General features: G+C 46.3%; 1 protein-coding gene across 5 annotated transcripts in view; it reads left to right on the forward strand.

Moving 5' to 3' along the window:
• The window catches only part of LOC134351086 (poly(ADP-ribose) glycohydrolase-like), a 50,859-nt gene that overhangs the window by 23,325 nt on the left and 16,183 nt on the right, over positions 1-11,351 (forward strand). For all 5 annotated transcript variants that reach the window (XM_063057143.1, XM_063057142.1, XM_063057141.1 and 2 more), the window contains 5 exons: positions 201-290; positions 4,813-4,973; positions 5,641-5,720; positions 7,607-7,667; positions 10,808-10,883. In XM_063057143.1, the coding sequence (XP_062913213.1) occupies positions 201-290; positions 4,813-4,973; positions 5,641-5,720; positions 7,607-7,667; positions 10,808-10,883 (468 nt within the window). The remainder of the gene's footprint in view (positions 1-200; positions 291-4,812; positions 4,974-5,640; positions 5,721-7,606; positions 7,668-10,807; positions 10,884-11,351) is intronic.

Genomic DNA, 11,351 nt, shown 5'->3' on the forward strand with positions numbered 1-11,351 from the left:
GTGGGTCGAAGGTCAATCACGTAGCTCAAAGGTCAGTTCCTTGGGTCGAACTTTCTCTGGGTCATGGGTCAGTCCTGTGGTTCAGGGGGTCAGTTTTGCAGGTGTGGGTCGTGGGTCAGCTTTGTGGGTTTGAGTTTGACGTCCCCTCCGGCTGGGGGTGATAATTTGTGACCGGTCTCTCTCTCGCCCCGCACCCACAGATGGATCACAGTGAACGACAGTTTCTGCTGGAGAAGCTCCTGCCGCAGATGGCCCGGCTCGCTCTGCGGTTGCCCGAGTTGTGTCAGCTGGTAAGTGCCGAGATGCCGCGATACTGCCGCTTTCTCAGAGTGGGCCAAGCGAGCACAGAATCAGTAGCCGTGCCGTGGCAATGGCCTGTGTAGGTGATTGGGATCTGGGTCAGAACACCTCCTGGAGCTTCAGACATCTGATTACCTGATGAAGGAGTGACCAACAGTGGGTAAGTAGAGCATAGTGCAGGCCCTTCGGCCCACAATGTTGTGCTGACCTTTTAACCTACTCCAAGATCAATCCAACCCTTCCCTCCCACACAACGCTTCATTTCTCTATCATCCACCTGTTTATCCAAGAGTTTCTTAAATATCCCTAATGGACCTGTCTTTACCACCAAGTGTGCTTCATGAACCCATCACTCTGAGTTTAAATAAAAGTACATCTGACTTTCCCTGTCTTTTCCTCCAGTCACCTTTTACACTGTGGCCCCTGGTAGTACCCATTCCTGCCCTGGGAAAAGTCTCCGGCTGTCCACTCAATCTGCCCCTCTACGGCCTTGTATATCTCTATCTCATCCTCCTTCGGTCCAAAGATCCTGTGCTTGTTCGACCTAATGCTCCTTAATCCAGGCAGCATCCTGGTAAATCTCCTCTGCACTGTCTCTAAAGTTTCTATTTCCATCACGTAACGAGGTGACCAGAACTGAACACAATACTCCCAAGTGTGGTCTGACCAGGGTTTTATGGAGCTACGTTATCTCACGGCTCTTGAACAGAAATTCCCCGATTAATGAAGGCCAAAAAAAACTTCCTAACAAGTCCTTCCAAACCACCCTGTCAACTTCTGCAGCAACTTTGAGGGATCTGTGGACACAGATCCCAAGGTTCCTCTGTCCTTCCACACTGCTACGAGAACTGTATTCTGCCATCAAGCTCGACCTTCCAAAGTGAACCACTTCACACTTATCGGGACTGAACTCCATCTGCCACTTCTCAGCCCAGCTCTGCATCCTGTCAATGTCCCGTTGTAACCAACAACAACCTTCCACACTTCCACAACGTCACTGACCTATGTGTCACTTGCAAACTTGATAACCCGCCCTTCCACTTCCTCATCCGAGTCACTCATAAAAAAATCATGAAGAACGAGGATAGCAGACACAGGCAACTGGAGAGCCTCCAATATGTAGACCCCCTGACAAGGAACAGGAATACAACTGTACGTACGTATAACAGTAGAGTACCAGGTACAGGGGATTGCTGAACATAACCTCCTTCTTCCCGTACATGGTCCACACTCCTCCATTCCCTGCTTATTCACATGTCACCATGTAGCACCATGGTCCTGAAAAATGTTGTCTCATTTTTACTGTGTACTGTACCAGCAGTTATGGTCGAAATGACAATAAAAAGTGACTTGACTTGACTTGTGTCTGTCTAAAAACCTCATGAATAAGAACTGAGAGGTAATGTTACAGCTATATAGGCCCCTGGTCAGACCCCACTTGGAGTACTGTGCTCAGTTCTGGTCGCCTCACTGCAGGAAGGATGTGGAATCTACAGAAAGGGTGCAGAGGAGATTTAGGTTATTTTCTTTAGATTATGAAGACACACAGTCCTCTTTTATTGTCATTTAGTAATGCATGCATTAAGAAATGATACAATATTTCCTCCAGTGTGATATCGCAAAACACAGGACAGACCAAGACTGAAAAAAACTAACAAAACCACATAATTATAACATATAGTTACAACAGTGCAACAATGCCATAACTTGATGAAGAAGTCCATGAGCACGGTAAAAGTTCAAAGTCTCTCAAATGTCCCACATCTCACGCAGACGGGATGTTGCCTGGATTGGAGAGCGTGCCTTATGGGATTAGGTTGAATGAACTCGGCCTTTTCTCCTTGGAGCAACGGAGGATGAGAGGTGACCTGATAGAGGTGTATAAGATGATGAGAGACATTGATCATGTGGATAGTCAGAGGCTGTTTTCTGGGGCTGAAATGGCTAACACGAGAGGGCATAGTTTTAAGGTGCTTGGAAGTAGGTACAAGGGGGATGTCAGAGGTAAGTTTTTCACACACAGAGCGGTGGGTGCGTGGAATGCACTGCCACGAAATTGGTGGGAGCGGATACGATAGGGTCTTTTAAGACGGGGGTCCTCAACCTTTTTTGCACCGCGGACCTGTTTTATACTGACAGTATTCTTGTGGACTGGCCAACGGGTGTGGGGGGTGTTAATCACGACTGGAATATAGGTAAAACTATAAGTCACTTATAAGTGGTTAATAATACACTCATTGTCGTTTCTAAAAGGGTTTATCTAACAAATTTAATATTAAACACACAGTGCGTATTTTCCTCCCTTGAATATAGTGATAAGTCAATTATAAGTCACTTATAAGTCAATAGCATCATAACATTTTAAGTAACGTTTGGATATTAAACACACAGCACGTATTTTCCCTGTATGAACATATAAAATCATTGCAACACACCAATATCGCTGAATCAGTGGGAGCCCTGGGCTTGTTTTCCTGCAACGAGACGGTCCCATCGAGGGGTGATGGGAAACAGCGATACTCGAAGGGGGTTCCTTATGTCCAGTCTATTCCGCAATTTAGTTTTCGTTGCATTCATTGCAGAAAACTCCGCTTCACAGCGATAAGATGTTGGAAATGGAAGCAATGTTTTCAGTGCTTTCGTGGCTATCTCAGGATATTCAGCCTTGACTTTGATCCAGAATGCCGGCAGAGATGTTATGTCAAACATACTTTTCAACCCACTGTCATTTGCAAGCTCGAGGAATTGATCTTTTTCCCGCGCTGACATGGCTGATTTATGGGGGACATTCACAAATGGGTCACGGACCCATTCCTTTGCACGTCTTGGGTCATTTGCAGTTGGAAAGTAATGCTCGAATTCTGCCGACAGTGAAGTTAGGTGATCGCGCACCAGCTGTGAGAAAGACGGTGCAGCCTCAGTCTCTCCCAAAGTCCCAGTTAATGTTGGGAACAAGTCAAATATGCCCCTGTCCACTTGCCGTCCCCACAGTTCCAGTTTGGCTTTGAAAGCAGACACTTTATCTGCCAATTTGAAGACAGTTGTCATTCTCCCCTGAGGTGACAGACTGAGTTCATTGAGCAGGTTGAAGATGTCACACAGATAGTCACTAAGTTCGACGCTCTCAGAGCAGCAGCATTTGTGAAGGTGGTTGTTCTCAGCACTTGCTTCTGTTCCACTTGCTCATGTTTTTTTCCGCTCAAAAAACTCAACAGGTTTGTCTTTAAATGCAGGGTGCTTGGACTCAAGGTTCCGAAGCAGTTTTGAGGGCTTCATTGCCTCATTAGACAGCTTGTCTCCACATATCACACACAGGGGGCTTGGAGTGTGCGAGTTGCCGGTCGCATTAAACCATATATTATGTACGACTCGTCGTATTTTCTGTTGAAGGAAGCTTTTTTTTTGCCGTCTCTGCCTCAGCTGTCTCTGCGTCATCATCATCGTTAGGTCTTTTATGTCCTCTTCCAAATAAACTCTCAAGCGATGTTTGTTTTTTACTCATAGCGACTGGTGACCTCGCCTGGGTAATGACCTCGTGCACGTTCAAGTTCAATGGTGGACGTGACAGGGAATGAGGAAAGGTGCAGCTGACTCATATCGCTTCATACCCTCAAATAATATCGTTTCCCTGCGGCCTGGTAGCACATGCTTTGCGGCCCGGTGGTTGGGGACCGCTGTTTTAAGAGACTCTTAGATAGCTACATAGAGCTTAGAAAAATCGAGGGCTATGCGGTAGGGAAATTCTAGGCAGTTTCTAGAGGAGGTTTCATGGTCAGCACAACATTGTGGGCCGAAAGGCCTGTGATGTGCTGTGGATTTCTATGTTCTGTTTTAATAAGTCGTCTTTGTACACTCAATGGCCACTTTATTAGGTATACTGTGTTAATGTAAATATCTAATCAGCCAATCACATAGCAGCAATTCAGTGCATAGAAGCATGCAGACATGGTCAAGGGGTTCAGTTGTTGTTTAGACCAAACATCAGAATGGAGAAGAAACACGGTCTAAGTGACTTTGACCATGGGATGAAAATCTTTACACGGTCAAGGTCACGGGGTGGTCTGAGGGTCTCAGAAACTGCTAAATCCAGGGATTTTGATGCACAGTGGTGTTTAGAGTTTACAGAAAATGGTGCAAAATAACAAAAAAAAAAAAATCCAGTGAGTGTCAGTTCTGTGGGTGAAAACGCCTTGTTAATGAGAGAGGTCAGAGGAGAATGGCCAGACTGGTTCAAGCTGACAGGAAGGTGACAGTAACTCAGAGAACCACACGTTACAGCAGTGGTGTGCCAAAGAGCATTTCTGAATGCGTCAAACCTTGAAGCAGCGATTGTTTATTCCTCTCTATAGAAGCAGAAGACCATGAACATACACACAATAGCCACTTTATTAAGTACAGGAGGTAGATAATAAAGTGGCCAGTGAGAGGAAGTCAGTGCATCAAATGAGATTATTTATTGGATGTAACCTGTGAACTTCTCTCAGTGGAACTTGCCTCTGCTCTCCGTTTCAGCCCATTCAGCTGCTGAGGGTGGGAATGAAACACGCCATCTCTATGTCCCAGGAGCAGGTTGCCTGTCTGTTGGCCAATGCCTTCTTCTGCACGTTCCCCCATCGCAATTCCACACACCGCCGTTCTGAGTACTTCAAATTCCCAAGCATCAACTTCAACAGGTATGGACAAGGTGTAAGGCATGGGTCCGACCGCATTTGGAGTACTGTGAGCAGTTTTGGACTCCGTATCTAGGAAAGGATGTGCTGGCATTGGGGAGGGTCCAGAGAATGTTTATGAAAACGATTCTGGAAATGAAAGGGTTAATATATGCGTGTTTGTTGGCTGTGATACTCACTGGAGTTTAGAAAGATGGGAGTAGGTCTCATTGAAACCTATCAAATATTGAAAGGCCTGGAGAGAGTGAATGTGGAGAGGATGTTTCCCTATTGTGGGAGAGTGTAGAACCAGGGGGCACTGCCTCGGAATAGAGGGATATCCCTTTGGACAAAGATGAGGAATTTTCTTTAGCCAGAGGGTAGTGAATCTGTGGAATTCATTGCTACAGACGGCTGTGGAGGCCAAGTCACTGGGTATATTTAAAGCAGAGATTGACAGGTTCTTGATCAGTCAGTGCATCAGAGATTACGGGGAGAAGGCAGGAGAATGGCGGTTGAGAGGGAAAATAAATCAGCCATGATCAAATGGTGGAGCAGACTTGATGGGCTGATTGGCCCATTTGTATTCCCGTTCCCAGTACTTTGAGGGATAGGGATAAGGTGGAACGTCAGAGGCTAGACTCCAGCATTTCTGCAGTTTGCTAATAGTCTCTCACCTTCTCCTCCACAGGTTGTTTGAGATAACCTCACAAAGAACGTTCGAGAAACTGAACACCATCTTCTGCTACTTCAGAATGGTTACAGAAAATAGTGAGTGGTTACCGAAAGACCAGGATTCAACGGCATGTCTGTGTTAAGACTGAGTCTGACCACTGGCCTCCTGCAATGGTTTAATTTTCAGACACGAGATTCAGCAGATGCCAGAAATCTCGAGCAATAGGCATGAAGGGCTGGAGGAGCTCGGCACGTCAGGCAGGATCTGTGGAGGGGAATATACAGTCAATGTTTTGGGCCGTGATCCTTCGTCAGGACCGAAGCGGTGATTATTTATTGCCCTCTATAGATCCTGACCTGCTGAGTTCCTGCAGCATTTTGTGTGTGATACTCAAGATTTCCCAATCTACAGAATCTCTTGTGTTTTTGAATTATCTGAGTTTTATTGTCCTGGGGCACAATAGACATAGAGTTTTATAGCACAGTATGGGCCTTTGGCATCACAATGTTGTGCCAACCTTATAACCTATGCTGAGATCAATCTAACCCTTTCCTCTGACATAGCTCTCCATTTTTCTACATGCCTATTTAAGAATCTCTTTAATATCCCAAACATATTTGCCAAACTACCTTTGATATCCCTTATATTTCCCTCCAATTACCCAAAAAGTTATGCCCCCTCATATAAGCCATTTCCACCTTGTCTACTCTATGGGTCTATTCTCCCTGTGGCTCTTACCAAGCTACCTCTATCAAGTCACCTCTCAGCCTCGTCCTCATGTGGGAAAGAGTAGGTTACAGGGAACTGTGGGATGGATTTGAGGGCTATCATAGACTGTATGGGCTGAATGGCCTCCTGTGTTGTTTAGAAGCCTTTCTCCAGTGTAGGCTTCCCCTTCTGACCCCTGCACACCTCACACTCACTGAATAAGTTGAAGTCTTAACTCCACTGTGTCTACAAATGACTGCTTCACCTCCGGCTGCCCTCTTCTCCGTAACGTTCTGGCTTTCTGCCCTCTTTCCGTGCTTCATTTATTAATTCACCCTTCTCTTTAACAGCCTGAGCTGATCACTATGTGCCTCTGTCGGGCTCCGCCGTTCTGTTGCCAAAACTCTCACTCATTCTCAAGCCCACTTTATGTTCTCATGCACAAGGAGAACAGCATTGTCCTTGTCACCACCCCGTTTGGAAATCTGAACGGAGAAAAAGCATTTTTATACATGATTGATTAGCAGTTATAGATAATGGCCATTTGTGGATGGTTAAGTTCCGTATTTGCAAGATCAATCACCATTCACAATGCAGGTGTTAAAAGTCACGATACTTTGAAGTTAGTAATTGCCTCTTAGTGTGAAGGTGTTGGCGCATGGCCAAGTGTTAATGCGTCAGTCTAGTGATTTGAAGGTCACTAGTTCGAGCCTCAGCTGAGGCAGTGTGTTGTGTCCTTGAGCAAGGCACTTAATCACACATTGCTCTGCGACGACACTGGTGCCAAGCTGTATGGGTCCTAATGCCCTTCCCTTGGACAACATTGGTGGCGTGGAGAGGGGAGACTTGCAGCATGGGCAACTGCTGGTCTTCCATACAACCTTGCCCAGGCCTGCGCCCTGGAAACCTTCCAAGGCGCAAATGCATGGTCTCATGAGACTTAACGGATGCCTATAGTGTGAATTCCTTGCATCCTTCTGTTACCCCCTTATCTCGTCTCCCAATGCCAAATGCTGCCCTCCGCTGTGCACAGGGAAGCCATGCTCTTCAAAGACCTTTCCTGCCTGGGCTGTGCACCCATTCTGTGGTCTGTCTTTGGCGGGACGTTGCCTTGCTGCCAATTCCACAATCCCACCTTCAAACTTCTACCCTTGGTTCCTAACTCCTGTCACCAACGTTCTCCCAATTAGGGACACGTCGGCAGACTTGGACCTGTTTTGGTCAGGGAGTTAATGAATGGAGATTTGAACTAACTTGTCCCTCTGTCCGGCAGTGCCCAGAGGTCTGGTTACGTTTCAGAGGTGTGGCTTGGATTCGGCCATTGAGTGGAAGAGGTCAGTAAATCCAAAATTCTCTGAAATCTGTGGAATAGAGTGTTTTATCCATGTGTGCTTTTATATTGTTTCCAGACCAGATAAATGTGAACAGTGATTGACCAGTTGTAGAAATCAGAATCTGGTCTATTATCAATGAAATTTGTTTTGGAGCAGCAGTACAGTGTGATACGTAAATAACATATAGGACAACCCAGTAGCGTCGTGGTCAGCACAATGCTTTACTGTACCAGCATCCCGGGTTCAATTCCTACTGCTGTCTGTAAGGAGTTTGCAGGTTCTCCCTGTGACCGCGTGGGTTTCCTCTGGGTGCTCTGGTTTCCTCCCACAGTCCAAAGACATATCGGTTAGCAGTATAATTGGTCATTGTAAATTGACCTGTAATTAGGGGTAGGCCATTTTAGAACAGAGCTGAGGAAAAACTTTTTCACCCAGAGAGTTGTGGATCTGTGGAATGCTCTGCCCCAGAAGGCAGTGGAGGACAATTCTCTGGATGCTTTCAAGACAGAGTTAGATAGAGCTCTTAATGATAGCGGAATGAAGGGATATGGGGAGAAGGCAGGAACTGGATACTGATTGTGGATGATCAGCCATGATCACAGTGAATGGTGGTGCTGGCTCGAAGGGCCAAATAGCCTACTCCTGTACCTATTAGGCTAGGATTAAAATCAGGAGACTGTTGTGGCAGTGGCTCGAAGGGCCAGAAGGACCTATTCCTCGCTATAGGTCAATAAGTGGATAAATAGATAGATAATAGATATTATATAACTACAATAAGTGTTCATGGTCCACTCAGGATTCTGATGGCAGAGGGGAAGGCCTCCTCTATCTCCTCTCTGATGGTAGTGATGAGAAGAGGGCATACCTGGGTGGTGGGGATCTTTAATGATGGATGGTGCCTTTTTGAGGCATTGTCTTTTGAAGATGTCCTCGATGGTGGGGAGTCTCGTGTCCACGATGGAGCTGGCTGAGTTTACAACTCTCTGCAGAGTTTGTAGTGCTGTGCAGTGGCCCTTCCATGTCAGGCTGGTAAAGATGGCGAACAGCTTCTTTACCTGCTCACCTGCTCAGCTTAAAAGTTGGAAAGTCATCCTGCAACTGTATAAAACGTGGGTCGGGGCTGCGTTTTGGGTTTCGTGTGCAGTTCAGGGAGAAAGTGGAGGTTTTGGCGAGGGATCAGGCGAAATTCTCCAGGATGCTGCCTGGATTTGAAGGTATGAGCTGTAAGGAGAAGTTGGACAAGCTTAACATTTTAGGAACATCACCTTCTCCTCTGCCATCAGATTTCTCAATGGTCCTCACTGTTTTCCTCTCTTTTTGCACTAATTTTTTAAATAGTTCTTACTGTAACTTAAAAAGTTTTATGTATTGCACTGTATTGTTGCCACAAGACAAATTTCATGACATATCTCATTGATATTAAAGCCGATTCTGATTGGGAGTTTGGTTGTTTTCTAGAGCAGGTGTTCCCAACTTGGGTCCATGGACCCCTTAATTAACAGTATTGGGCTACGTCATAAAATGAGGTTGGAATCCCCTGCACTATCAGCTGGAGGAGGAGAGGATAGAAGTTTATAAACTTCTGGGAGGCAGAGATAGAATAGATCGGCAGGGCAGAAATGCTTTGTTTAAGATGAGAGGGGAAACTACAAGTGGAGTTTTATTTTACACAGAGAGTGGTGGGTGCCGGAAACGTGAGGTTTGGAAGCTGATGCAGTAATGATGTTAAGAGACACTTGGACAGTCGGGAATGGGGGGGGATTTGGATCATGTGCAGGCAGATTGGATTGGTTTAAATCGGCAGAGACAAGGTCAGGGTCCAGTTGAATTGTCATTCCACATGAATACAGCCAAAGGAAACTGTTCCTCTGAGGCCAAGGTGCAAATCCCAGTCACGCACAGCACGGGGGCACATACAATATATCACTTAACAATCACGATCGCTGTTCCCTTTGTCCAACGGTTCAGTGTTTACACGCTCAGGCTGGTTAACCCTTGCACTTATCCAGTGCCGTCTGCAGGTACTTTCAGCACCTACGAAAGAAGTTAACCCTTGCCCAGCTGGCATTTATCCCGTGCTGTCTGGAGGTTTCTTTTCCCCAGCAGTGGAAAAGAGACTAGAAGCAGCTGAATTGTGGTTCTACAGGAGAATGTTAAAAATATCATGGACCACACACACATCAAATGAGGAAGTTTTCAGAAGAGCCCAAGCAGTTCGATCACTCATACCAACAATAAGAGAAAGACAACTCAGATTCCTCGGACACATCATGCGGAAAGATGAACGAGAAAAACTCATACTCTCTGGAAAGATTGAGGGGAGCAAACCTAGAAGAAGACCTCGGCTTATGTACATCAAAAGCCTAGCCAGGTGGCTGCACATCAAGGAAATGGAAGTCATCCAAAGAACGAGAGATAGATCTGTTTGGAAAACCATGGTCACCAACGTCCGCATCGGATATGGTACCTAGACAGGACAGGACATCTGGAGGTACTGTCAGTGCCTACAGAGGAGGTTAACCGTTACCCTGCTGGTGTTTATCCAGTGTTGTCTGGAGGTACTTTCAGCACCTATGGAGCAGGGTAACAGGGCTCTGATGCCATGAGCAATGGACAATCAAAGTTGCTGAACGTTCTACCTAGAACAAATCAGTGGGGACTTTACAGAATAAATCAGCAGCATCCTGGTCACCTGTTGTAACTCCAAACGTAATTGGTCACTCTAATTTGGCTACTGATTCATTGATGAATCGATTATTGTTTAGTTGGCGATGGGAGGAAGCGCAGAATGGAATTGTGACGTTACAGAGGGGTGTAAATTTGGTGCCCAGAAAGAGGCAATGGCAAACCACTTCTGTAGAAAAAATTGCCAAGAACAATCATGGTTATGGAAAGATCAGGATTGCCCACGGCATACAACACGGCACACAATGATGATGTCATATGACACGACTCATAATGATGATGATGATGTCTCTTCCTGAGGAGCTCCAGTCATTTGTCAGCCACTTCCCAGAGGAATTTTGGAAATCACAGGATTGTGCACCCTTTTCTTTTAATCCTTCCTCTTTTGCTCAGTACCGATATAATAAGCATTGTGTTATAAAACTTGTTCCCACAAATGTTTCTGTCTACGGCAGGTCTCAGTGTAAGGTGACCCAACTTCGTGCCACCAGTGAAGGCACCATAGAGGACGAGGGAAAAGGCCTGTTGCAGGTAACGCGGAACGGGTATAGGTACAGTCACGCCTCCTGTGGGAGCCGAAGAGACGCAGCCCCTGTGGTATCCGTGGGCAGTCAAGACCTTGGGCCACCTTACTGGGGGTGGGCTAGGGGGGTGGGGGTTGTGTCTGAGGACAGACAGAGTGAGTATCAGCTTGGACTATGTGTTTGTGATCTACATCCCTGCTCCCTGGGAAAAGATTAGATAAAGATTAGTGTTATTTGTCTCACATGCATCCAGACATACGGTGAAATGTTTGGGTCAACGACTAATGCAGTCTGAGGATGTGCTGGGGGCAGGCTGGCAGGTGTCACCAGTTTTCCTTTGGCAAAACAGCATTCCCACAGTGTACCAACCCTAACCTGTGCACGGCTTTGGACTGGGGGAGGAAACCTGAGCACCCGGGGGAGACCCACACGGTCATGGGGAGAAAGGGACAGCGGCGGGATCTGAACCGCAATC

The sequence above is a fragment of the Mobula hypostoma genome, chromosome 8 (assembly GCF_963921235.1).
Source record: "Mobula hypostoma chromosome 8, sMobHyp1.1, whole genome shotgun sequence".
Classification (NCBI taxonomy): domain Eukaryota; kingdom Metazoa; phylum Chordata; class Chondrichthyes; order Myliobatiformes; family Myliobatidae; genus Mobula; species Mobula hypostoma.